This window comes from Orussus abietinus, unplaced genomic scaffold (genome assembly GCF_000612105.2).
Source record: "Orussus abietinus isolate OABI.00-Male unplaced genomic scaffold, Oabi_2.0 scaffold17, whole genome shotgun sequence".
NCBI lineage: Eukaryota > Metazoa > Arthropoda > Insecta > Hymenoptera > Orussidae > Orussus > Orussus abietinus.
In genome coordinates, this window is record NW_019395988.1 from 32,394 (window position 1) to 57,122 (window position 24,729).

At 50.9% G+C, this 24,729-nt stretch overlaps 4 protein-coding genes across 15 annotated transcripts; 1 reads left to right on the plus strand and 3 right to left on the minus strand.

Moving 5' to 3' along the window:
* Positions 1-1,011: 1,011 nt before the first annotated feature.
* LOC105702394 (calpain-A) lies at positions 1,012-7,979 on the minus strand. 4 transcript variants are annotated; one of them, XR_001104289.2, is made up of 15 exons: positions 7,880-7,979; positions 7,647-7,779; positions 5,081-5,257; positions 4,715-4,902; positions 4,262-4,565; positions 3,999-4,180; positions 3,566-3,816; positions 3,273-3,430; positions 2,908-3,125; positions 2,743-2,785; positions 2,526-2,655; positions 2,260-2,387; positions 1,897-2,092; positions 1,739-1,821; positions 1,012-1,287 (listed from the first exon to the last, which is right to left on the minus strand). XR_001104289.2 is itself a non-coding variant. In XM_012429930.2 (15 exons), exons 1-14 carry the CDS (start codon positions 7,957-7,959, stop codon positions 1,760-1,762), a joined length of 2,199 nt encoding a protein of 732 aa, XP_012285353.1. In that variant the 5' UTR covers positions 7,960-7,979; the 3' UTR covers positions 1,012-1,287; positions 1,739-1,759. The 4 variants fall into 4 exon arrangements, 3 of the variants coding, with proteins under 3 accessions (XP_012285353.1, XP_012285352.1, XP_023289756.1); XM_012429930.2 differs by having other exon boundaries at positions 1,739-1,770; XM_012429929.2 differs by lacking the exon at positions 1,739-1,821 and having other exon boundaries at positions 1,154-1,287; positions 7,880-7,977.
* A 472-nt stretch (positions 7,980-8,451) lies between these two features.
* On the minus strand, positions 8,452-16,576 carry LOC105702393 (leukocyte tyrosine kinase receptor). Of its 5 annotated transcripts, XR_001104288.1 has the most exons (26): positions 16,329-16,576; positions 15,580-15,853; positions 15,324-15,519; positions 15,116-15,243; positions 14,915-15,046; positions 14,685-14,840; positions 14,453-14,583; positions 14,139-14,305; positions 13,968-14,062; positions 13,815-13,913; positions 13,554-13,755; positions 13,320-13,467; positions 13,080-13,226; positions 12,853-13,006; positions 12,563-12,775; positions 12,079-12,324; positions 11,890-11,991; positions 11,632-11,827; positions 11,288-11,567; positions 10,747-11,039; positions 10,409-10,634; positions 10,134-10,250; positions 9,602-9,871; positions 9,080-9,397; positions 8,878-8,995; positions 8,452-8,816 (listed from the first exon to the last, which is right to left on the minus strand). XR_001104288.1 is itself a non-coding variant. In XM_012429926.1 (25 exons), the coding sequence occupies exons 2-25, from the start codon at positions 15,815-15,817 to the stop codon at positions 8,948-8,950; spliced, it is 4,302 nt and encodes a 1,433-aa protein (XP_012285349.1). In that variant the 5' UTR covers positions 15,818-15,853; positions 16,329-16,576; the 3' UTR covers positions 8,452-8,947. The 5 variants fall into 5 exon arrangements, 4 of the variants coding, with proteins under 4 accessions (XP_012285349.1, XP_012285350.1, XP_012285347.1 ...); XM_012429926.1 differs by having other exon boundaries at positions 8,452-8,995; XM_012429927.1 differs by having other exon boundaries at positions 8,452-9,397; positions 14,139-14,284.
* An 86-nt stretch (positions 16,577-16,662) lies between these two features.
* LOC105702401 (SAYSvFN domain-containing protein 1) lies at positions 16,663-17,393 on the plus strand. Its single transcript, XM_012429939.1, has 2 exons — positions 16,663-16,907; positions 17,036-17,393. Exons 1-2 carry the CDS (start codon positions 16,782-16,784, stop codon positions 17,363-17,365), a joined length of 456 nt encoding a protein of 151 aa, XP_012285362.1. The 5' UTR covers positions 16,663-16,781; the 3' UTR covers positions 17,366-17,393.
* An 8-nt stretch (positions 17,394-17,401) lies between these two features.
* LOC105702398 (zinc finger protein GLI4) lies at positions 17,402-24,090 on the minus strand. Of its 5 annotated transcripts, XM_023433990.1 has the most exons (9): positions 23,727-24,090; positions 23,494-23,637; positions 23,337-23,426; positions 23,096-23,157; positions 18,573-18,790; positions 18,319-18,476; positions 18,002-18,203; positions 17,847-17,928; positions 17,404-17,776 (listed from the first exon to the last, which is right to left on the minus strand). In XM_023433990.1, the coding sequence occupies exons 1-9, from the start codon at positions 24,063-24,065 to the stop codon at positions 17,575-17,577; spliced, it is 1,497 nt and encodes a 498-aa protein (XP_023289758.1). In that variant the 5' UTR covers positions 24,066-24,090; the 3' UTR covers positions 17,404-17,574. The 5 variants fall into 5 exon arrangements, with proteins under 5 accessions (XP_023289757.1, XP_023289758.1, XP_012285357.1 ...); XM_023433989.1 differs by having other exon boundaries at positions 17,402-17,776; positions 18,319-18,790; XM_023433991.1 differs by lacking the exons at positions 17,404-17,776; positions 17,847-17,928; positions 18,002-18,203; positions 18,319-18,476; positions 18,573-18,790 and adding exons at positions 19,958-20,089; positions 20,168-20,485; positions 20,554-21,029.
* Between the last annotated feature and the right edge of the window lie 639 nt (positions 24,091-24,729).

The window sequence follows — 24,729 nt, forward strand, 5'->3', positions numbered from 1 at the left end:
GTACTACGTCTGATGCGTGAGTGCGATTCATGAGTAAAATGCACGATTTACGTGATAGCAAATGTGCTAATAACTATTTATAATAAATGATTTACTGGCGACTGCTAATATAATTTATGCTTTAGCGTCAGACCTGACGTCGACATGTCGCTATTTTAAAGTCACGAGTTGCGGTAAGAACTTTTCGTTTGGTCGGAATTTATACATTGAAATATAAACACCTCGAATATTGTTCATGAAGTACCTTTTTTACGTGAGTATCTTTAAGAAGATTTTAAAAGTTAAGTGAAGCGTGAAACTTACGAGAGGACGTTACTTTTATCCGCAGGTTCTCGTTTACTTTCAGTTGTAGCAATTAGGGACTTTGTAGATTGATCGATTTGTCGATACAAAAACATATATATTGATTATTATTATGCAGTTCACGGTGTCAACTGCAAAGGTCATTAAGCTATTTTTAAATAATAGCAAAAAAAGATCGCTTTCTCAATCACAGAAATTCGGTGGAGTTTCCAGACCTCCTATGTGTACACTGGCCAAAGAATACAGAAGTCTGCGGCATGCATAGAACTGGGGTTAAGAAAAAACGTCACTAACTGTTTAATAAGTTAAGTCCCAAAGCTCTGCATCACGTCGACTTCGAGGCAACAATGTACTTTAAAGTTTTTTTTTCATCTTTCGCCGACTGGTGCGATCCACGTCGTTCATGACTCACGTGCTCGGGGTTTAACGATGTTATTGAAATTTCGTTAATTACCATTGTTTTACCGTGAGCCGGAATGTTTCAGGACAAATGTTTTGCAGTAAAGTTACCAATGTACGGGATAAATACTTGAACCAGAAATTTCTAACTTCCAAGCTCTCGGAAGCTTTAAAAAAAAGTTAAGCTAGCTTCAACCCTTAAAATATTTGCCCGGGAGAATTTCATGCTACGAGTGTTTTTCAAGGATCAGGAATAGGCGATTAGAGGGTTTGCTAGACATGTTCGTCTAATTAAACGTACTCATTGTTATCGTTCTATAAGTTGCTTTATTACATTAATTATTTTACAGTCTATTATACATCATGTACCGCAAGTACATAAGTTCTCGAGCTCGTGTTTTACGTTACGTTTACGTTACCACCACCAGGCTGCACCATGTACACGAGGAAGCCATTTAATGACCGCCAGTGTATAAATAACATTCATAAATCTATCTCGTTATGAATATAGGGTCTTTTCCACCCATTCCTCCATTGTAAATGTTGCAGAGTTAGTACTATCTGGATCTCTTTCTCGGAAAATATCTGTGGAACAAGAGAGAAATACACTCATAAAGACTTTTTAAAGGGGTACATCAATTGCTGAACTGGGAACGATTAACTAGCTTCAGGATGAAGGCAGTGCAATATCTGCTAAATGAATCTCGCGGAAATATCACGGTATTAAGTGAATGATAGGCAACCTAATTATTATACAAAGATATTTTGGATATAATAATAACAGAATTGTTGCCAGCATCGATTATCGTTAATGGTAGCACATTCGGTACTGTTACGTGGAAATGGAGTTAAACTTTTTTCGTGAAATTATACACTGTTTTTGCAATAATCAGTTGAGCTTATCTATACGTATTAATTATAAATAGAATCATTTTCTACATGTTCTCCGGTAAATAGGCATTAGTGGGTGACACCGATGATCAAGTTATTATTCACGTGTACTCTTGTGATTTTCAAAGAATATTTCGATACTTACAACATCATGTCACCTTTCCAGTTATCTCGTAACTATTAGTGACAAAGTGCACCTTTATTCAATGATTTCAGGAAGGTAGTTACCTAATTACCGATTAACATTTTTTTTTTAAACGGTAAATTGTATACTGTACGTATACTGTATATTCGTTTACATACCTATCATCGTTTTGAGACGGACTGCGCACATGATGAAATCATCGAATGCGATCATTCCGTCCTTGGTCCCGTATCGATGTACCAAAATATTAAGTATGTGATTATTGAGTCGGTAGCCGGCACTGTTCAGGGCTTGCCTCAATTCAAATGCACTCAAAACACCCGAGCCATCCCTGTCGTATAATTGAAATACGGCCTGAAAAGGTACCCGTAGTCGTTTATAAATATTTTATACTAGTTCATATATGGAACAGTTTAACCCATTCCAAGATAGCTCTTTTCTCTGTAGATATCGACATTTCGTTAACGCGCATAATGCTTTGCTCTGAATGGACTAAAAGCAAAAGGAGAAGAAGTAAATACCCTCCAACTCCGAATATCAGCCCACAATGTCTTGAACTCCTCAAAGCCAAGTTTCCCTGAATGATCGACATCCAGCATGGCAACCATACTACGACATATGTCCTTGCTAAATCCTTCGTTATGGGTTTCTAGAATCGAAGGAGATTCTTCTTACCGTTCGAGCTCACGGAATGTTTGACGAACGTTTGTTAAATTGTTTAAATTTCGAAGGCAGGAAACAAACTATTATGTTTAAATCGGATAAAACGGTTACTGACTTAAAGTACCTTTTCGCATGGCATAGTCCAAAATTTCCTTCAGTTCCATCCAGTCGACCTCCATGTCGTCACCTGCAAGCTTTCTGAAGAAGTCACGTACCTTTTCTTCGTTTCGGTCCGGTTCGGGTCGTTCCTTTACCTGTTACAAGCAGCCAGGAAATCATTTTTCACTTGCGTACTTCCTAATAATCGTAGGTCTTGAATATATAAAAATGACAAGACTCACCCTATCGTCGATTTCACCAATTCCCACCTCCTCGTCATTTTCCCTGGAACGGACGATACGTTTGAGGAAAGGTACACGACAAATTAATCGGCTGCTTCCCAACTTACTCTCTGTACGTTGATTAAGAGTCAGCGCGATTGCATACTAGTCAAAACTAATACGTACTCCATGTTGTTTTTGTTCTCGGAGAATATCCTCAGTAAGAATTCGCCTTCCTCGTTCGGATCAAAAGTGCTCGGTACGATACAGTATACGCCAGGCGGTAACTTGAACCGGCAACTGACTTCTCGTAGATTTATAAAAGACGGTGATCTAGCCACAGATGCATTGTACTTAAAGAAATTTATATCCAAAGGCTTTGGCAGTCTATCGGGATACTCCAACTGTTAAATGGGCAAGAATGCGGATTAAAAGTAAAGTAGATGGAAATGTGCAACGTGTCGTATTGGTCATTGTAAAATATATTCCGCTGCAGCTTATGAACTTTCTTGAAATATCTCATGAATTTTTATAACGGCACATTCGCGTACATGATAGATGGCGAAACCGATGGTAAGACAGTCGGCGCCCATCCTTCTCTGAGCTCTCCTATTTTTCTGCATTAATGCAACGATTACTGTACATTTGTCATCACCTTCATCTGGATATTCCAATGTGACACGGTACTGTGGATTATGCCAAAAAGTTTCTGAAAAGGATGTTTAATCGGTATTGCTAGTTATCGAAATGACGAGTTGATTACGAGTTGCACACGAGAGGTCTTGACGACGCAGGCGGTAGAAGAAGAATACTACATGCGTTAACTATATGAATCCGCGTTTACCTAAAAAGTTTCGACAACCGCCAGCCGTTACACCTCGTACCCACTCTCCTTCGAATACACTCATTTCCCATTTCTTTTTTCCAGCATTGAGGTCGTCTTCCGTCAAAGAATCGGGATTTAAATTGCAGATCTCCAACCTAGTAAAGTAGTGTTTAAAATCCTGGAAGGACATCCAAAACTCGCCGTCCATGTCGAATGTCAAACCTAGCTCGTCCTTCTCATGATCTGGAATGAATCTCCACTCCGGTGATCTGTGGAGCAAAAAAATGCGCAAAATGAAGTCTAAGAATTTATTATCAAAATTGCTTGTAACCGTTTCACGCGAATCTAAACCGTTCTCCTCGAGCATTATGCGTCATCGTTAGCTGAAGTTCAAGTATTATTACTTGTTACCACCAAACTGCAATATCAATGAAGAATAATCTCAACTTACTGATCGCTCCATGGACCGTTCCATTCGGCTTCGTTGCCCCAAGGGTTTCGCAGTCGTAGCAAAGGAATTTTCCCAATTTGATTCGGTGTCTGAATGTCTACGTACTTAACGCGGGTAATACTGTAGGCATGACCCCTGATCAATCCTTGGGGTGTTTCAGCTTCCAAAATATTTGGATCTGGCTAAATAAATGCAATGCAATTTACATACGGTGCAATACGAATTACTCAAGTGCAAATGTCTTTGTAAGAGCAGATAATGACCTCGAGCGAGCAACCCATCAAAGAGTTCCTCTCGTATGCTTTAAGCAGAATGCCAAACAAATTTGGAGGTGTTTCGTCCATCTCGTACATTTCGGTAACTCCTCCTGTAAAATCCTCCATTGCTTCGCAGGTGGTTCCACCTTTGAGAGCCTCGTAGGAGCCGTGAAGTTTCGCGTAAGCTTTCTCAAGTAAAGCACTCCAAAATTCATTTCTCTCCGCGGAGTGTAGATACATCAGTTCACCGTTATACGTCGGTAACCGATCGTCGATTACTACGTCGACCCACCTGCCATACTGCCAAAACCTGGAAATTAAACAAATCGAATTCTTGAATCGATTACAAACATAATAAGCATAATGGAGTAATGGGGTCCATGTCAATTAACAAACTGCCAGGGTTTATTTTTTATGCCATTTAAAATAATTCCAGATAACGACTATTAGTAACTATACCTGAAATGAAATATTCCTGCATAGTTTTCTTCAAAACTTTGATCTTCAGGTACTATTTGAAAAAACAAATGAGGATGCATAGTGAGATTTGCGACAGCAGCTAGTAACCAACAATCTCCAAGTTCACCCTGTTGAACGTCGAATCTTGAAAATCCTTCGACAAAGAGTCGAGGGTCATCCGCGATTTCCTGTTTCGATAATAAAGAGCACTGTATTTAGCTTAAACAAAAAACCTTCTTAATAGTCACGCACTACCTTTTCACACCATAGAATTTTTCACCGACCATATTAGAAACGCAATGCATTACAAAAGCCATTAGACCGTAAGAAACAATTTAGCATAAATAATCCATTGATATTCTGTACCATTGGACGTCTCCAATCTATATATCTGTCAGGTCTGCGTGAGTAGTAAAGCGACGAATCTTGTGCCAGGAACTCTGGGTCCTCGAATAGAGTTCCCGTTTCTAGACATCGTTGCCTCAATTGATTAAAATCTTGAACGGCAGCGCTTAGCCTTATACCGGATCCTTTCTCCCCTAACTGAAACAGTTAAAGCATCATTGGATATTACTTTAAGCCCGCTACATTATCCCAGGGAAAGTTGTCTACAATTTAACCGGTACGCATACTCGTCGAGTTCAGCACAGGATGCGATCGCACGATCCTGCCCGTGAGCAATCTCCCAACTCATCTCTGTTAGGAGCTCGCGCACTCGCGATGGCGGTACCATCTACCAGTCGCCGTTGGTGGCTCACGTACTCGTCATGGTAATACCATGCGGCAGTTGACGGTGGTGGCTTACCTACGCTTACCGACACTGCTCGCTTTTGATGGTAAGGGAAGAACAGTCGTGACGCTCCATTTGACTTTATCTACTTATCTACTACTGTTAAGTACATTGCTGCCTCGAAGTCGACGTGATGCGGAGCTTTGGGGCACGCGTCGGTGTCGCGTACGGAACTCTCATGCAGCGAATATGCATGAGTACGATAGAGTGCACTTAGAGTCCCGTAGAGTTCGGGCACACTACGGGACTCTACGGGACTCTAAGTGCACTCTATCGTACTCATGCAGATTCGCTGCATGAGAGTTCCGTACGCGACACCGACGCGTGCCCCAAAGCTCCGCATCACATCGACTTCGAGACAACAATGTACTTAATAGTAGTAGATAAGTAGATAAAGTCAAATGGAGCGTCACGAGTACGTGAGCCGCCAACGGCGACTGGTAGATGGTACCGCCATCGCGAGTGCGCGAGCTCCTATCAGAAATTCGTTGCGCCGCCCTTGGGGGTAAAAAACGGTGAAAGCTAACGTACGAAACCAGAGGGCAGCACCGAACGCGATCCCGCGATCTCCCAACTCGGCTTTTACGAGGAGGTCTATCTATGACTTTTTCACCCGGCTTGCGGGCAGCCCAGCCGCCGGAGAATTTTTTTTCGCAATTGCGACCACAGTAGCTCGACGAGGAAGGTTGTTCTCTTCAAATTGATCTCTCGAGTGAGCGGCTGTGATTTTTTACAGAGGAAATACATGGTTTGAGACGAGTCGGCGGGATCTCGGGGACGAAACAAATTCATTGACCCCGTCGAAAATCGCTCGAAACCCCTGTATCTCCCCTGAAAAATATCGCAGCCCCACATTCGAAAGATCGATATGGAGGGAGGAACCTTTCCCGTCGGCCGTCTGGTTGAAGCGATGTACCTATCCTTGCTTCGACAGCTGCAAAAATAATTGCGTTCTTTAGGTATCGACCGAGGATAAAACCAGCAATTTGCATCAACCCGATGAAACTCTGCGTAGACATTTAAGAGCCGCACTTAATTTTCTATGAATACTATGGAATGACAAATAACGGTGATAATTAAAGTCCGCAATCATTTTTATTTCCCGCAATCATCGTTGCATCGGGATACGTACCTCTATCTTCCCTGCCTCTTTCCGAACGAATTCCGGCTCCTGGATAACGCTCGCGTTCCAACCGTACCCGAGATGAGTGTCCATTCCGAATCCGTTTTTGCCCCTCTATACGACGAAAACTCGAGGATCGCTCTAGATTCGGTACATAACTACCAACACATGTCTCTGGAATCGTTGCACGCCCTTATGGTTGCACGCGCGATCTCGAACAAGGTCAAGGCGGGTCCCGGGGTGCGGCGGCCGTGTAACGTACACGTCACGGACAGGTCGGTAATCGAAGACGCGATCACTCGCCGTATGACGTTGACGTTTCGGGACTACCGGGACTACCGGGACTACCGGGACTACGCGCGATCGAGCCGTCTCCCCGACTGAGCTACACGAGGCCACGAACGGTCGTATGTATGTCGACCCGCATGGCTACGCGGCTGCGCCTCCTCTTCCACTGTCATTCCCCTCCCCCCCCCCCTCGCCCTCCCGTCCTGCGCCGGATGGCGCCGCGTTCAGTTTTACATCAGACCGTAAGTCATTTCCCGTACTTTTGGCCGTTTTAATAAGCATAAAGATGTCTTTTTACGTAGAAAATGTATACGATTGAAGTTAAAGACAATATTTGGATGATTTCCGACGAATCGATAGAGTAGACGTATTCCCAAATCCAAGCCCGAGTAATAACGAGGAGTTCCCGACAAGCGTTTCGCTCCGGGTAACTCTTTTAAAGCTATAAATAAAGGACGTGGAACACGCTGCGGGCGCTCTGGAGCTCGAGCTTATTTTTCAACTTGGCATACGGCCAGAATCCATCGGGTCCGCGGCTGTTCCGCGGCTGTTCCGCCCGAAACGTATTTGTCCCGGAAGACAGTCCCTCTCCGAGCCTATCGATGGGCTCGCCATCGGCGCTACTTCCCGAAAACGAAACCAAATCGGTGCTTTTATCGGCGCGCTTTATCGCAATCTACGCGAGGGCGGGGACAGGAACGAAGGGGAAAAAGCAAGTCGGAAGTTCAGACCTTGAAGACGATGTTGCCTGGGTGATGTACGTCCCCCGATCCGGAGAGCCCTCCTCTCAGAACTCGGGAAAGGAGCTTGTATCGACCGAGGGTCTCCCACACGTCCAGAGGCAGTTCCAGCAGTCCCGGACTTCTGCGAGAAAGAATACCCGTCCATGACGATACGACGAATTATTCGGTCTTTGTTTCGTTCTCTTGGAAATTCTGGTACGAGTCCGGACGAAATCCCATACCCCTTGGAGAACTTGTGGGTCTTGACGTTCCCGTCGTCGCCGGCCACGGTTCTGGAGTAGAAGTACGAATAGGTCGGCATTCCTTTCCGGGGCGGTTCGCACGAGACCGGCAGTCTGCGGCAACTGCGGCAACTGCGGCAACTGTGAAATGCACGCGTATGGGCGCAATGCACGCTAATATCAATATATTTAGACGCCGGTCCGCGGCGACTGCCCGTTTGCGTAGCGTCATGCCTCCGAAAATTCGGCTCCGTCGCTGTACCGCACGGAACAAGAAGGAACAAGAGGGAACAAGAGGGAACAAGAGGGAACAAGAGAAGCGGGGAATACGTAGAAACGCGCTTACACGGTCGAATTGCGGCGGGGAATTCGGCATAAATAAGCACGCTGGAGGTTATCACCCAAACGTTTCGGAAAAAAACGAGTCCCGACATTGTCACCGTACCGTCCTAATCGATGCCTCTCCTCCATTGTTTTCTTCGCTGCGGTTTAGCGATCGCGATATCTCCGCGCCGAATTTACTCCAGGCTTGCGAGGTAAATGGTGTCGATTGAGCTAGATGGTTTCGCCAATACTTTTCCTCGATACACTGAATTTACTCGATACACTATTTACACGAAGGACAACTTGCCCATAAATCTTACAAATAGTCACTCTACGGATGTTTCGATATTTTACACATAAATACATTATAAATACCATGTAAATTTTGAAATAAATACCGCGGCGTTGCAGCTGCACTGACAGAAACGACAGAAACGACAGAAACGACAGTTTCGAGATTAGCGATCGCTGAGCTCGTGCTCGTCGGTTCTCTTGGAAAGGTACGTTATACAAACATCATAGGCCGGTTGGAGGAACCATCGCGGTTCCGCGACAGCTTCCCTACGCATCGTCCACGATCCCTCCGATCGGCCCGAATCGCAGAGTTCGGTGCCTGAATATGGAGAGAAAGGGGCGATTAAAGATCCCGCCCGGGACCGAAAGTCCGTTCTCACCGTTTTCCATCGTCGTCCGCGGCACCGACTCCTCGACGCGCTCGGAGTCAAATCGGACGGCGGCGGACCCTCAGCAAGAGCACTCCTCCTCTCTCGGCCACTCGTGCCCCATGGAATCCTCCAACGGAAATATTTGGTAACATTAACCCGAAAGTTCTTCCTCGGTGCCGTCATCGGGAATCGGTGAAGAGGAGGCCGTTACTTTTCGGGGGTCGTTGCCGGCAGATGACGACTCCAGGGGCTCGACCCGCGAGCGTGGCCCTCCCGGCCGACTCTGCGTCCTCTCGCGAAGAGCGTTGGGGTCCAGACTCAGGGTCGCTTTCAGCGGTCCTTTCCTTGGAATGCCATTGGCGCTCGCACTCGTGGTGGGATCGGAGCTGGAGCCTGCCCTGGGGTCCGCCTCCCCGTTGACGCGAACGGGATCGCGGTACTCTCCGTCCCTAGGACCGTCGTTCGCGTAGACCTGCTCCTTCGCCCCGGGTTCCTCTCTGTTTCCCGGCCGATTCTCCTGCCGACTGTCCTGCCGGACGAGACGAAGATGAAAATCGGTTAATCGGTTAATCGGTTGGTGGTACTCCCTCGCGGCTGGATACGCGCTTTCGACTCGGGGTAAATCCCACCGCGGAGGGTTACGGACGCGCCAACGACCTAACGAATATTAAACTGCCACTAGAGTGCCCGTCAACGTCGGCCGATATTTTCGTGAAATTTCTATCCGCCTTACCTCGAATTCGGAACCTTCGTCGATCGGTCGGGTCGTTGGTCGACTTCGGCTCGCCAAGGGCGCCTCCTCGTCGTTCAGGACGCGTTGTCTCGACGAGGATCGAATCGCGCTCGATTCGGTCGATTCGGTCGATTCGGTCGATTCGGTCGACTCGGTCGATTCGGTCGATTCGGTCGATTCGACCGGTTTGGCCGGCTCGGCCGGCTCAGCCGGCGTTGCGTGATAAGACACAGCCCGAAAGTCGGTTCTCGGTTGCACGTAACCGTCCAGCTGTACAGAAATTCCATATTAACCGCGGGTAATATTAGTTCCAGTTTTAATTTGATATCGCCTTGTTCCAACTAGATGCAGGACCTTGAATTTACTGTAAGTCTCGCTGGGCTTCGCGTCGAGAATCGCGCAAAGATCAACGTCGTTTGTCGCCGCGACGTCGGGGACAATTACACTCAAAGTTTGCATCGTAACATTTATTACAACTTGCCAAGCTCTCCTCCTGTATGGTTTAGCGTACCGTAGAAACATTAGCACTCACATTTGTCTGTACATTAATACATTCTGTTTCCGGATCGGGCCTCATTATGGTTATTTCTCGCTCGCAGACTGGCAAGATGTCGTAGTTCGGCATTGGATGGTTCAAGACATCTGGATCCTGCGGAGCAACGACAAGTGTCCCGAGTAAACGGGTGAGAAAGAATCGTTCATTCCGGTCATCGTTAAGCAATCGTTATTTTTTCGAGTCAATCGCCCTCCGTTTAATCCAGAGACGAGGCATTAGATAATATCCCGGTTTAATTTCCAGTATCTCACCTGCAGACAGTAGCCTATCCTTTCGACAATGGTCGTAAAGCTTGGTCTGTCTTCGGGATGAGGATGCCAACACCGAGTCATTATCCCATAAATGGGATCCGGACATCCAGCCGGTCTTTCCAGCCGTCCGCCAGTCGTCACCATTGACATGACCTCCCTATTGGCACATCCGGTGTACGGCATGTACCCGAAGGACATGATCTCCCAGAGTAGAACTCCAAACGCCCTGTAATTGGAATTGAAACAAGGATGAGATCATTTCTCTCGCGCGACTCCCATGAAAATTGTCCCCGTCTGTCCTCTCCTTGAAATTCAAGAAGATAACACTATCAACTTACCAGACGTCGGTTTTCGTCGTGAAAATGCCGTCGAGAAAGCTTTCCGGAGGCATCCATTTAATGGGCAGCATGGCTTTCCCGCCTTTTCTGTAGTAATCGCTCCTGTAAATGTCCCTGGCCATCCCGAAGTCGGCGATCTTGACGATGCGCCCTCTGCCCTTACAAGTCAAAAGACAGTTTCTTGCGGCGATGTCTCTGTGGATGAACCGAGCGTCCTCCATGTACTTGCATCCGCTCGCCACGTCGTAGGCACACGTCACCAGATCTTGCATAGTCAGTGCCGTTGGCCGATCCTAAGTCGATTAAAGAAAATTCATGAAACTCATGCCCTGGATTGGTCGTCCAGGAATCTGATCAAGATAACCAACATATTCAAGCAGACTTGAGAAATCGGAATTTGCTAGCCGTATCGATCGATCTCACTGACGTTCTCACTGACGTTCTCACTGACGATAACTGGAAATCTTTTAACCAGGCGCGTCTGGGGACATTGATCGGAATTAGGACAAGATCCTAGACTCGAGAAACGTTATCGTCTTACAGGACGTGGCCTCTCTTCGCGCAGAAAGTTCTTCAGGTCGCCACCAGCCAATAGCTCCAGCACGATGTATCTCGGATGCTTGTCGAACGAAACACCGATAAAGTGCACGATATTCGGGTGGTTGAACTTGCTCATGATGAGTGCCTCCATCATGAAATCAGCCTCGGCTTGAGACGTCGATAACGATGGCAACGTCTTCACGGCCACTGGGTGCTCCTCGTTTCGCCTGTACTTGTACACACCTTGAAACACTTCGCCAAAGGCTCCTTGACCCAGGGGCCTAAGTAAGACGAAGCTCGTTATCGTCACCCCGTTCAACGATCGCTTAAAAATAATTCCCATACTTTACTAGCGAGATGCTGTCGCGGGGAATCTGCGGCAGGTCCTTAAAGCTGTACAGATTGCCGGCAAACTCGTAATTCGGATTGAACTCGGTCATCATGTTATCGGACACCACTCTCAATGCGGTAAGCTCCGTCCCGTTGCCGAACATGACTTGCCTGCGTCTAGAGAGAGCTTTCCGGTGCTGGTACCGGTTATCTACGAGCAGTCGGATACGTGGCTTGATCGGAAACGCGCTTCGAGGCGTCGGTGGTACTTACACAACAGTAAACACAGTCCAGAGAAGGCGAACAATAGGCCGATGCTCACTGCCACGAGCAGGATCATAAACGTCCGATGAGCGACGTCCGATTCGTCGGCCACTGAAAGAGGATCCAGGAGCGTGGGAGTTGGTTCATCGGTGTGTTCGATTGTTCGATTCGAGGCTTACTCAGGGATTCGAGACTTACTCAGACAAGAGCGCGAATCGTTGCCCAGTCGCCAGCCCGGAGGGCACAGACACCTGGTGTGGCCAAGGTGTCGGTCCATAACTGCGCACCGGAAGTCGCATCCGCATCCGCTGATGGCCGGAACGACGAGGGCCTCGCCTGGACCCTGGTTCGTCCCTGGCAGGAAGGCGACGTGCAGGAGCTCCGGACTGGCGTACGAGTAGCCGCCCTCTCCGTTCCCCGACTCTCGGTAGCCCGTGCTCCCTCCTGTCGTCCATCCAGCCATCCCCTTTCAGACGTAGCCGGATCGACTTTTGCCCGCCGCGAACGGACCGAAGTAGGGACGTGACGAGCGAGATCGGCCTGGCCCGTGTAAGACCGACATCGAGCAAGGTCGAGCGAGAACGCGAGAACGCGAGAACGCGAGAACGCGAGAACGCGAGAACGCAAAACCGAGACCAAGGCTGACTTTGCTCACCACCGAGATAGGGCTACCGTGATTTACCGATGTAACCGCCGCCGCCTCCCCCGGTGAGACAGCCTCCACCACCACCGCCAAAGCCACCGTCTCCGTGGCCGCCACTTGAATTGGCCAGGTCTCCGCATCCAACTCCACCTTGTCCGCCCAGGACCAGGGGCATGCCCTTCGACGCCTCGGCGGCCGAGGTATTTGTGGCCGCATCGCCGATCCAGCCTCCGCCGCCGCCGCCGACGTTACCTGGAACGGGTCGTCGTGTTCGGGTTGCTCGTTCCTTCCGAAGGGACGGCAGCGAGCGAAAGTCGAAAGTGCCATACCGCTCTCGGTTTTGAAGGCAATACCGGACCCTGGGCTTCTCCCTGGAGGGGCACCTCGACCGTGCTGGATTCCGTCGTCGACGAACTGACCCAGTCCCAGACCTCCTCCGCCGGCTGCTATCAGCAGCGGTTCTTGCTCCCCGTTTGGCTTCACCTGTAACGACGAATCATTTTTAAAGTCGCCACGATGAAGCCGGGGAAAAATTAAAAAACATTTTTCACTTCACCTGGAAAACGTAAGTGGCTCCGCCACCACCACCTCCGCCGTCTTTTAACTTGATTTTCTTCACCTCCCGCACTATGGACGTAATTCTCGAGTTCTGAAAGCCAGCTTTACTTGGACGCTGGCAAAAGTGAGTCTGTAGTCCCAGACTCTGAAAGTTAAATTCAACGCGTTAAATGGCTAGTCGAGATGCCATTCGCTGCGACGACGCTCGACCTCGGTCCATGTTCCCCCCCGCACTTACTTTCGGACATGCATCCGTTCCAGGCTGCCCTATCATGAAGTAGAGTTGTTGTCCTTTCTCCAATTCGATGACGCCTCGCACCGTGGCACCTAACGTACTTCCCATCCCGCCGGAGCCCCTTCCGCCGTGTGCTCCCATCCCGATCAATCTGACCGGACGATCGGATTTTTAACTTCTTATCTTATCCTATCGCTTAGGACCAACTGCTCGTTTGCTCAATCACTGTGGACTTACGTATAATATCCGCCGCGCGGGGCGGTCCACCTTTGGATCCCCTTCAGACTCAGGACCGCGGCGTCTTCGTTCGAAGACGAAGACCCCGAGGGGGCCGACATGGACGTCAAGAGCTCCACGTCGGTGCCGTTGTGTCTCTCGTTGCACTTGTCCCCGGTAGGACCCATCCTCCCGCGAGCACCGCACGTAGTGATCCTCACGACTGAAAGGAGGAGTCGATTAGAAAGTTGGAATTCCCCGTGAACGGTGTCCATTGCGTACCCGTTTCATTGACGAAGTCGGCATGCTGCTTCGACTCGTGTTCCCGCTCGATTACGGGATTGTAGTAGTTGAAATCTCCCACGATTTCCGGGGGAACACCTACGGACGAAAGAAATGAACTTCCCCTCGGGGAAAACTGTTTTCCGGTCTTACCGATGCCAAAACACTCAGGGCTCAGAGAAAAGTCATCGATGGCCACGTCGCTCTTGGAGGTGTACCCCTTGCTCGCCTCGAACTGCAAGAAGTACCTGAAAGGACAAGTTACGAGTGCCTTCGAGTGCCCTCTAAGATCGAGGGGGGGGAAACGCCGGCTAATCCGGTTACCTGTGCCGTATGTCCGGGAGAGGAACTGCCTGGTTGTACCAAATGTCGTGTCTATCGCCGTAAGTCCACCACAGCCTGTCCAACTGATTCTGATGCGGCTTTACCTGGACCACGTACAATCCGAGGGATCCACTGTGCGTCCCGTACTGATGGTAGAAAAATCGGACCTACGACGTCCGATCGTTCGGTTGCAGGGCGTCGAGTCGTCGCAGGATTTTTGCAGGACATGGCGGAGCAAATGGAGAATTAAAGGATTTTCTCGCGCGGCCGAGAGCGAAACGAAACCGGAACTCAGGCCTCGGACCAGGACTCACCTGGCAAGACTGGAAGTACGGATTCGTAGGGTCGCCGCTGTAGGGTGGGGTAGGGTTGAAGAGGGGACTCTCGATGGTCCCGCGACTCCCGTAGTCGGCCCGCTTGGACATGTCGACGAAGGCGTAAGTCCCTGCGCGACGAAGAAGCGAGATTCTCCCGATAATTGATCGGTCGAGGATCGGTCGAGGATCGGTCGAGGACCGGGGGAGGGAGGCGGGAGGAAGGCATTACCGGTGCGGTTCCGAAAAGTGTGGTCGTAGCTCGGGCCCGTCCTCTCCGTCGGCGTGGGTCCGCGATGCAGCGTCCAGTTGAGCGGCCTGTCCGGGACGTTGGTCCACCCGCACCATCCGCTCTCGAAGTTGCACCGCGCGGTTTCCGGCATCTTCTCTGAGGGCGTCCGAGGCGTTACTCCCGATCGAGGTGGCACCGAAGGTAAAATGGGAAGAGAACCCGGGGCTTACCACAGTCCGCGACCTCGTCCTCCCCGTCTTCGCAGTCGGCGGTCAGGTCGCAGACTCGGGTCTTGTTCAGACAGGATCCGTTGTTGCAGCGGAACGCGTCGTCCGTGCAGACGGCTCCGACGGGCGTCGACTCTGGGGGGAGACGGGAGACGAAAAGGGTAAAAGTAAGGTCGGAGGCCGCGGTCGAGGTCCCGCTCCCACCTGGGAAACAGTCCACCAGGCGAATGTCGTCGACGGCCAGGCTGGAGTTGGCGAAGGGGGCGACGACCTCGAAGACCAGCCGGTACGGCTGACTGATGGCGCCCAAGTTGAAGCGGGTCACCTCCCACCTGCAAGGCGACCCCGAAACACGTTTCAGATCACGACCTGGGGGGCCGGGGGGCCGGGGGACCGGGGGGCGCGTACTCACGTCGCGCGGTCGTTGCCCGATCGCTCCGCGGCGACCCAGCTCGTGCGGTTGCTCGTCTCGATGACGAGGCGGACGGCGCCGTTCCTCATCTCCACCTGGTGCAGGGCCAGCTCCAGGAGGCAGCGCGTGCCGGTGCGAGGGATCGGGCCCGACCAGATCTGGCCCTCGCCCCTGCCGACCAGCCGCAGAAAGTGTCCTGGAACAGGAAGCGTCCTGGAGCCGTCTCCCCTGGGCTCTCCCAGGAGGGGCGACCAACCGTGCTCCAGGCCGGCGGCGTCGAAGGCGGGTCCGCGCCGACCCGCGGAGCTCGCCGGGACGCGGACGAAGCCGGGCCCGGTGCGGTTCCAGCGCCAGTCGCAGGTCTCCTCGAAGTCGCAACGGCCCAGCAGCGGCGACTCCAGCGCGGCCTGCAGCTCCGAGATCCCCCTGGGCCGCGCGCCCAGGACGCACCAGAGGCCGACGGCCAGCCCGAGGAGGGCGGCCCCCGGAGGCATCCCTTCGGCCCCTCACGGGACCGGCCGCCGCATCTCCTGCACCGAGAGAAGCACGCTCGGAAACCGCCCCGAAGCTACGCCGGACGTACGTCGACACCGAGAGGGGGAGGCGGAAGCAGCATCCCGATCGATCGCATCTCGGCGCTCCCACGCCCTCCCCTCGCCTGGTCGCGTGCCAGCCGCGGACCAACCGCGACGCTACTGGCGCGCCCCCGCCGGCCGCTCTATTTCGAGGCGCCCGCCCGGACCAGCCCGGACCAGCCCGGACCAGCTCGGACGAGGGGATACGCGGTAGCCAACTTGTATACAGCGGGTAAAGGAACTCGTGGCTATGGAGTAAGTTCTAAGAACCGACGTTCGTCACGACGACGAAGGGCAGGAAAAATTCGATACGACTTTTCGGCTCCATTTTCCCGAAAGACGGAGATGCGTAAACCGCGGGCATGGGTTCCGTAGCATCCTGTATATTCCCGCTCGCCGTGTACCCCCTCGTAATTCTCCATTTCCGTACCTCTCGAGGCTTTCCAGCGAACCGAGCTGAGAATGGAACAAGCCGGCGGTACGTGCAAGGAGAACGTTTACTGGCTCCAACGCGAAGCGCCATCGGATGGTGACAGCCTCCCGTCTCCCGGTAACCGCGGATTCGTCCGATCTCGACGTTCCGTACACGTCCGCACCCTGCCGTTGTCTACCGCTGACTGCCACTGACTTCCACTGACTGCCGGACGTCGCCGGTAACGCGTTAGGAAGAGCTTCGGCCGAAAGCGAGTCCGGCGCCATCTGGCAGCGTCGGCCGCAACTAGTGACTCCTGTGGTAAGAGGTGTAATTGACGTGTCGGGGCATGTCGGGGTTTCCTCAGGTTTCGGTACCGTTACATGCGTTACCTTCGATCAGTTTGTGCGGTTTGTGCAGGTTTCCGCAACTTTATGCCCTCATGCCGTGATCAGCCGTAATCGTGGACCGATGGCGGAACAGCTCGCCGAGTACAGAAGGAAGAAACGGCGTAGAGCCGTTATCGAATCCGTGAAAAATACCCTGACGATGATTTCCTCGAGGAATTGCGACTCGGTTTCGATATCTCCGATGCAGGTAAAACTTGCTCGAATAATCGCGACCGTTGGTCTCTCGGCTTATCGGTACCGGATGGCACGAGTTGAACATCGCGCAACGTTTCGGTTGACGAGCACGACGTAACATTAAGGATTCGAAGGTTACAGGACACCGAAGACGCGGAGAGTATTCGAGTAGACGATGGCCTGGATTCGATGCCATCTGAGAGTAGGACGATCGCTTGGATCTTTTATCTCCTGTATACGCTGCTCTGGACCACGCTCTACGCGATTGCTCTAAAGTTTGAATTCGGGGCAGTTTACTTCGTATCGAGCTCTTTGGTGCTAATGTGGCGGAATATGCGATCGGGCCCAAAGAAGAAAGGAGAAGTCAGCGCTTATTCGGTGTTTAATCCAAACTGCGAAGCCATCGACGGCACGTTGAAAGCGGAACAATTTGAAAGAGAAATTCGATATGGAGCGATGACCGTTCGTTGAGAAAAATAAAGACTTATTTAATATTTCACATTTTCTTTTGAAAAACCATTAAAATATAAATTGTCGACGCCAGGAGTCTTGTATGAATTAAAAATACGCGTAGTTTCTTCGTGTACTCTCGCAGCTAACGTACGATATCTAGCTCTCCGATGAAAAAACTTGTAACCGTAAGACTCGTAGATCCATTTATTCAACTTTTGTATGCTCCGTTAGACCGTCTCCAACATGACGTTTGCTAGTTCGAAGCAGAGTTGCATTTTATCGAACCTCGAAGAATACGAGCTAGGCGATTTCTGAGAGGAAAGGTAAAACCATGCCAAATCCGTCCCCGAACTAAAATCTTTCTCGGGGCATAACAGGACTCGATCCAGCTCCATTAATAAATCATTGATCATCCTGACGTCCAGCACCCTGAAATCAATCGTATCCGTATATCCGTAGGCGACACTTTTCCACGGAACGCGGAAACGATGCCACTCACTTTGACTTCTCCGTCGTATCGACCCGATAATTAATTCTTTCGAGATTAACTATCAAGTTGGTCACGGCTCGACGAAGATTCTCTACGGGCATCGAGACAATTGATTTATGGGTTCGGGTGTTAATCCGCGATCGGAGAAATTGTAGTCACGGTACCTCTTGCCTCTCGAGACGCGAGTGGATTCTCGTCTCGTAAGACATCGTCGATACCGTCATTGAGAAGTTTTGGATCCCACTTGAGCGTCAAACTCTCGGACAGGCTCCACAAACTCGTGCCAACTATTTGAGCCATGGTGGCCCACCGAGTTCGATCGCTCCGACCATCCTCGTCTCCAACCCTCGTGCCATTTTGATCGGTCTAGCAAAACGAGACGATTAAGTCGGGTGAAGCGTCATCGATCCGAAATGCGGGCAGCCGCACCGGCGGAATTACATTACTCCCGAAGGCTCGCTCGAAATAACGCGTATCTTACTAGAAACGCAAAAACGGCATGTGGCATGTCGGTCCTCAATCTGGGAAGGTAGAATCCTCTTCGCCTGAGGGAATCCTGTAGCGACCTTAGGTCATCTGCCGCCTCCAGGACGGAGGCTCGTACCATCTCCGAGCCGGAAACGATCAACTCGCCATTTTCTGAAAGAAGGACGAAAGTCATCCCAACTGGCGGAAGCCCTCCGCTTTTGGCCTTCGGGTACTTATTCGAGGAGGCCGCGACGACAATCGGCTGACCTTGCAAGTTACGGCCGTGGAGGGCAAGGTACGCCAGGACCCTCGATCGCACGTAGAAGGGCAGCGACTCCCGGCAGCGATCCGAGGAGCCGGCGAATACGCAGAAGATCAGAGTCCGACGAGGTTTCCAGTCGTAGTCGACGGAAATTCGTTCCAGGGTCGTCACCAGCTTCACCGCCACGGCGGCGCCGTCGCCGCTCGCGGACAACACGACGAATCTGTCTGGATGGAAAGTGCAGGTCGGACTCGGTCGAAGGCGACTGCCGGCGAGCAACGATTTATCGCGGTGCCCGGAGTCGCGCCTTACCGGGTTCTCTCGTCCCGCGCACCGTCGCGGTGACGCAAGAGTTCGCCCGAGTCAAACGGCCGAGGAACTCGAAACCCGAGAAGATGCTCTCGATCCTCGGAACGTCCTCCGGTCCCGAGGTCGGCGGCCTGAATAAAACACGGATTGCAGTTCCCCGCCGACCGCCAGGGCCTAGGGGCAAGTGGAGATGCGCGACGAATCGGCTCGCCCCGTTAACCCCCGGAAGAATTAACTCCGGCCGAGCCGACGAGACGTTCGCCGCATCGCCATTTGTCCTCTCTCGGACTTGTACGCACGCGGGGAGAGGAGGAGGACCCTCGCTCAAGAGTCTTCGAAGAAGCTGCCGCAGGTGGTCGGTGCTCTCGAGGTCGAGGCGCGTCCTCGCGGCCCTGACCTCGGCCGCCCTCTCGGAGGCGAAGCGGCCCAGCAGGAAGCCCCCGAGGAGACACAGAAACCCCACGGAGAATAGGAACGAGAAGCACATTCGCTTCGTCACGAACTCGCTGGACTCGCCGAAGCCCCGAGCCGTCTGGAAGCTGAGCACTTGGTGCATCTTCCCCGGCTCGGCTCGACCGCGTTCGCGCTTACTTTCCCGAGAGGGCCACCTGGACTTCCGCGGGACCGAGCCGGCGTGTAGCCTCTCCTCGACTCCTGGTCGCTCCTTCGGAGACAGCGAGGAGGCGAGAAATTTCCTCCGCGGGGCGCTTATAAATAGTCTAGCTTTCGATGTGTCGTGCACGTGCAAGGTTATTTAACTATAGATTCCCTAGGGGTTGCTAAATATACACAGTCATACGTAAACGTACTATCGAGCTTATGGGACGCCGATACGCTTCCTCGTGTACGTACGAAATGCTCGCTCCCCAAAAATCCGCACGCACGGTTTTCGTAGATCCAGTCGATGGGTCTTGTCTCGCGTTGTCGAATGAATATTAAACGAACGTGGACACTCTCTAAACCTCTTTGTCGCTTGGAGTCGAAAGATCTTGCAAAACTTGAACTTCGGGGTAATGATTCGATATCTTGACTGGCGATTATGCGAGAGCGTAGGAAAAGGTTTAGAGCATTAGACGTTGCCTCGTTGTTCCTCCCGGATAGGAGCATTTTATTCCTCGCGGGTATTTGCCCAAGGTACTACCGTACGCCACTTTGATTTCTAGATGCGTTAACCCTCGTCGATGCATCCGCGACTTTCCCGTGAATTCAAACCCTACAAATGGAAATCTGGCATTGGCATCGACAAGAAAATCGCCTGTAAAACGTCAACTGCCGGACGTTGCGGATGCACCTTAACTCGCGTCAGGACGATTGGTTTCCCTCGAGGTGATCGGCGCCGACGCGTGGCGTGTACGCTCGTGGCTCTTCAAATACCTCTTCTGGGCGAATCCTACCCCGCAACGCTGACAAACGTACGGCTTCTCTTTCGAGTGAGTTCGTCCGTGCCGGGTGAGGTCGTTCTTAACGCCGAAACGTTTTCCACAGACTTCACAGGGGTGTTTCTTCTCACCGGTGTGGATGGTCAGATGACCCAGCAGTTGTTGCCTCCATCGAAAAGACTTGGGGCAGAAAGTGCATCGATGGGGGAACTCGTCGGTGTGGGTCCTACCTGCAACGAGTACCTTTAAACTAAACTTTACCGCCGTAACGGTCCAATTCGCGAGATAGTCGCCTGACCGTGTATGTAAAGAGATGCCTTGGTTTTGAAGGTCTTGCCACAAGAGTGGCATACGTAGGGTCGCTCTCCGGTGTGAATTCTCCTATGGTCCTCCATGGCAGCCTTCATGGCAAAACCGCGGTCGCAGATGTCACATTTGTGATTCTTCACGCCGCCGTGAACGTGTCTCAGGTGGTAATAGAGGCTCCCGGTCTGACCGAACTGTTTACCGCACACGTGGCACGTAAAGGGCTTTTCTCCCGTGTGTATCCGAGTGTGCGTCTTCAAGCCCTCGGGTGTGCGGAAATTTTTCCCGCAATCCTTGCATTCCGATCGAGTCGCCTCGGGGCCTCTCGAGGTCTCCGTTAACCTCGCGGCTCGACTCTCCACCTCGACGTGGTCATCGCGAGCCGTGCCGGACGGTCTTGGAAGCTTCTTGGGGCCGCGTCTCCCCTGGACCCGGTTAGACTCGGCAATGCCGGTGGGGCCCTTCGATCTGGAATCAAAGTTGGAAGCAAAGAACCGAATTGGTCGTGCTCCGTCCGGTCTCGGTTCGTTATACCCTACGGGGCGACGGTAACCGAGCCGATATGCCCGGTTTCCCGGGGATTCTAGGAAGTCGACTCAATGGCGGACGCACAAGAGATTGCTACTGCCGGGACGCCGGGACCCTCGGTCATCTTGGTGGTTTTAGCATTTCTCGCGTTCTGGCATTCGACCGACTCCACCGATGGCGGAGTTCTCGGCTCGCACTCGACGCGAACCGTCAGGGGTCTCCTTTTCAGAGTCCTTTTCCAGTCACGTTTTCGAGACGCTCGCTACCGATCCCTGGCCTCGACTCGAACCTCGAGATGTCTGGTCTTGGCGTGGTTGTTCAAGTACCGCCTCTGTCTGAAGGCAAGGCCGCACACCGTGCAGACGAACGGCTTCTCTTCCGAATGCACGAGTCTATGCCTTGCCAGCTCCGATTTCACCCGGAACCGCTTCGAGCAGATCTCGCATCCGTGGTTCTTCTCTCCGGTGTGGGTCGTCACGTGCGCCAGCATTTCCTGTCTCCTTCGAAACTTCTTCCCGCAGTAGGTGCACGGGTGCGGAAACTCGTCGGTGTGCAGTTTCGCGTGTATGTAGAGCGACGCCTTCGACTTGAAGGTCTTTCCACAGCAGTCGCAGATGTAGGGTCGCTCCCCCGTGTGGGTGCGACGATGGTCGTCTCTCGTCGCCTTCGAGGCAAAACACTTGCCGCAGATGTCGCAGGAGAATTTCTTCAGCTTCGCGTGAACGTCCTTCAAGTGGCGCGACAGTCCTCCGGAGTCGCGGAACTGCTTGCCGCAGATATGACAAGTGAAAGGTCGCTCGCCGCGGTGGATCCTCATGTGCCTCGAGTAAGAATCCTTCAGCTTGAAGCACCTGCCGCACTCCGAGCACCTACGGGTCGCCTCTTCCTTTTTCTCCCCCCTCGCCCCTTCCACTCGCTCTTCCCCGCTCCTTCGGTCGAGGGCGTCGCGTGTTCCGATTTTCAGGATTGTCAGGATTTTCGCTTCGGCGGAAGTCTGCCGGGTCTGCCGGGTCTGCCGCGTCTGCCGCGTCTGCCGCGTTCCGCATTTCCCGCCTCCCCCGTCTGCGCTCCCCCCGCGATCCCGCGAATTCTCCCGGTCGGGCGTTAGGGTCTCGTTCTCCGCGTACTTCTCCTCGGAGTCCGATGTCGGAGGATCCTGCTCGGGTTCCATCGCGGTCCACCCCGACTCGGTCTCGGGGCTCTCTCTCAAGGCCGACTCGCTCGACTTCCTTCTCCTCCTCTTCCTTCTTCGCGATTTCCAAAACGTACTCTGCGCGTCAAGGAATACTTTATGGGACCTGCAAAACAGTGGAAGCTTCACTCCAGACCCGCGAACGTCCGATAGGGACTTTCGAGACTTAACCGGTGGTTCATGCCCCATTTGTTTCTCTTTTCGCTTTTAGGACTCGCGGCTTACAGGTTTAAGCCACGCGCGGAAACGATCAAATTGCGCCCTTAAAATGGCTCGCAAGTTAGAGTTATCCTCCCTAATATTTGTCAAGGGTCTTGTCGACGACCGCTGTCGTCTCTGCGACAAATTGATTCTCCGTGTATATGTGTATTCGTGTATAAGTATGCAAACGTTATATATTCGCCCACACGTATGCCAGCAGTAGAAACGCTTGCAACAAGTTTCCAAAGAGTTCCCCCATATCTAGTCATCTGCTTTCGATAGAACGACTTCCGAAGCAACGAGTTTTAGACGATCGTCATTGCATCCCTTCGAATCCAATATCGTGTCCTCCCCGGCAGTGATAATCTTTTGTGCGTAGATGTAAACAATTCGGAAAAAAGAAACCATTTATTTTTTTTTTTATTATTACTTTGAAGACGTTCATCGAGGGAAAAATAGTCGGGTAAAAGAAAAGAATCATTTATTCCTCTCGACGTGCTTCGATTTCAACGTTCCATCGGATCGGTTTCTAGTTTTTACCATTCAAGGTATGCCAGCATCAAAAAGCAGGGACCATTGCGTAAAAAGTAAAGCGATAAATGAAAAAACCTACCTTTCCGGGTTGATCGTAACCAATTCTTTTACCACCTCCCCCTTTGAGACGGATTCCTCGGGCTGTATGACAAAAAAAAGAAAGTACAAATATTAATATTATCTATCGTAAATTAAGTGACAGATAATGCAACATCCATAAAATAGTGACAATTTGCAATTTTTATCGTTATAACGTAACCTATATCTCTGAACGGAACTTAATTGTACGGGAAAATTTTTATTGTATAGGATACATTTACCAGGGGTTCTCCTTTGACAGATGTTTCTTGTAACGTCGAATTAAGGTTTGCTTCTTCATATGCCGGAATAATAATCGTCGAGCACAGTACCTAAAAACCATTCGAGTTTAGAATCATATTTAATAAAATAAACAATTAGTTAACCTATAAAACCAACCTCTTGGTCCTTTTCTATAAGAGCTTGCATCTTTGTCAATCTTCTCTCTGCATCTATGCAACCTTGAACTAATTTGTGCCACGATAGGAGAGTTATTGCACAATGATAACACAATTGTAAGGGTAACGTATCGCTCGTGGAAACCTGTAGAACCGTACGAAACGCTTATCATAAACTTGAATCGTTTCTACTTCAAGGCAAAATGCTTAATTACTGATAGCAGCGATACTAACGCGAATTGGAAGGTACCGGTGTATTTTGTTACACAATTGATGATTAATCCCTTCTTCTTCAAATATTTGAATTCGACGTTTACTAGCATTAGCACAAACTCTGCACATCTCGGTCCAGCTGGAAACCGTATCGGAGCATGTGACACAATTATTTACATCACTTTCAAGTACTTCCGATGCTCGGTCGTCGAGTCGGTCCTGGATATTCTTCATTATAAAAGATTCTCTCTCGCTCTTTTCTTTGTTGTCGCTCACACTTGGCACAACGTTTTTCACGGTTTGCTTCGATACTGGATCATTAGTGCACGATTCCAGTATTATAGAATTCGTCGGATCCATATTTTCTGATCGATTCAATGTCTCGCATCAAATAAATCCCGTTGCTCGTTTTAATCGTATTCCCCTTGTTTTCATATAAAGTATGTACACTCGCGTATAGCCAGTTTAGTGAAAAAAAAAATTCGATACTGTTCGATACGGCACAACCCAACACAGAACGAGTTGCGACGAGTTGGGACAAGTTGGGAGATTCCTCACGAGTAGGGAATCGCGCTGGGGTCGCGCGATCGTGTTCCGTTCTGCCTGGTTCTGCCCTAGGTGGAGACAGTGCTGCCAGCGGATCTTTTCCCCCCTCAACCCCTCTGTGCCGACGCAAGCAAATGAGGGGGCTGAAGAACGAGGGAAGGGGAAGATGGAGAAGTCATGGTGGGGACATCGGTAGCACCGAATTGAGAAAGTAATCTGGTGTGTACGTACCTTACGTAACGTGCTCCAAGGTACACGCCTTACATATGTACCTCTAGGTACCATAGATCGTTGCTTCGTAAACTGCCGATACATGACATAAACCCGATTTCATTACGCTCACTACGCTTTGCTTATCGATCTCGAACATTACCAAGATTACCAACGAAGCTTCATCGACCACATGTATACATATGTATAACATAATTGCAATTAAAGTGGCGAGGAAAATTTGAACAAGTTTCAACGATAACTCTAT

Bases quoted from the DNA above. Each gene is read 5' to 3' on its own strand.
- LOC105702401 (XM_012429939.1), top strand. From the start codon at position 16,782: ATGGCGGAACAGCTCGCCGAGTACAGAAGGAAGAAACGGCGTAGAGCC. The intron at 16,908-17,035 runs GTAAAACTTGCT...CGAAGGTTACAG, and splicing joins TTTCGATATCTCCGATGCAG to GACACCGAAGACGCGGAGAG.
- LOC105702398 (XM_012429931.2), bottom strand. From the start codon at position 24,065: ATGGATCCGACGAATTCTATAATACTGGAATCGTGCACTAATGATCCA. The intron at 23,427-23,493 runs GTTGGTTTTATA...AATGGTTTTTAG, and splicing joins TTATAGAAAAGGACCAAGAG to GTACTGTGCTCGACGATTAT. The intron at 22,388-23,095 runs GTAGGTTTTTTC...ACTGTTTTGCAG, and splicing joins GTTACGATCAACCCGGAAAG to GTCCCATAAAGTATTCCTTG.
- LOC105702394 (XM_012429929.2), bottom strand. From the start codon at position 7,959: ATGCCGACCTATTCGTACTTCTACTCCAGAACCGTGGCCGGCGACGAC. The intron at 4,566-4,714 runs GTATAGTTACTA...TTTAATTTCCAG, and splicing joins GCAGGAATATTTCATTTCAG to GTTTTGGCAGTATGGCAGGT. The intron at 2,388-2,525 runs GTACTTTAAGTC...CTTCGATTCTAG, and splicing joins GGACTATGCCATGCGAAAAG to AAACCCATAACGAAGGATTT.
- LOC105702393 (XM_012429924.1), bottom strand. From the start codon at position 15,817: ATGCCTCCGGGGGCCGCCCTCCTCGGGCTGGCCGTCGGCCTCTGGTGC. The intron at 15,520-15,579 runs GTTGGTCGCCCC...TTCCTGTTCCAG, and splicing joins CGCCGCCGGCCTGGAGCACG to GACACTTTCTGCGGCTGGTC. The intron at 11,568-11,631 runs GTATGGGAATTA...CGTCTTACTTAG, and splicing joins GACAGCATCTCGCTAGTAAA to GCCCCTGGGTCAAGGAGCCT.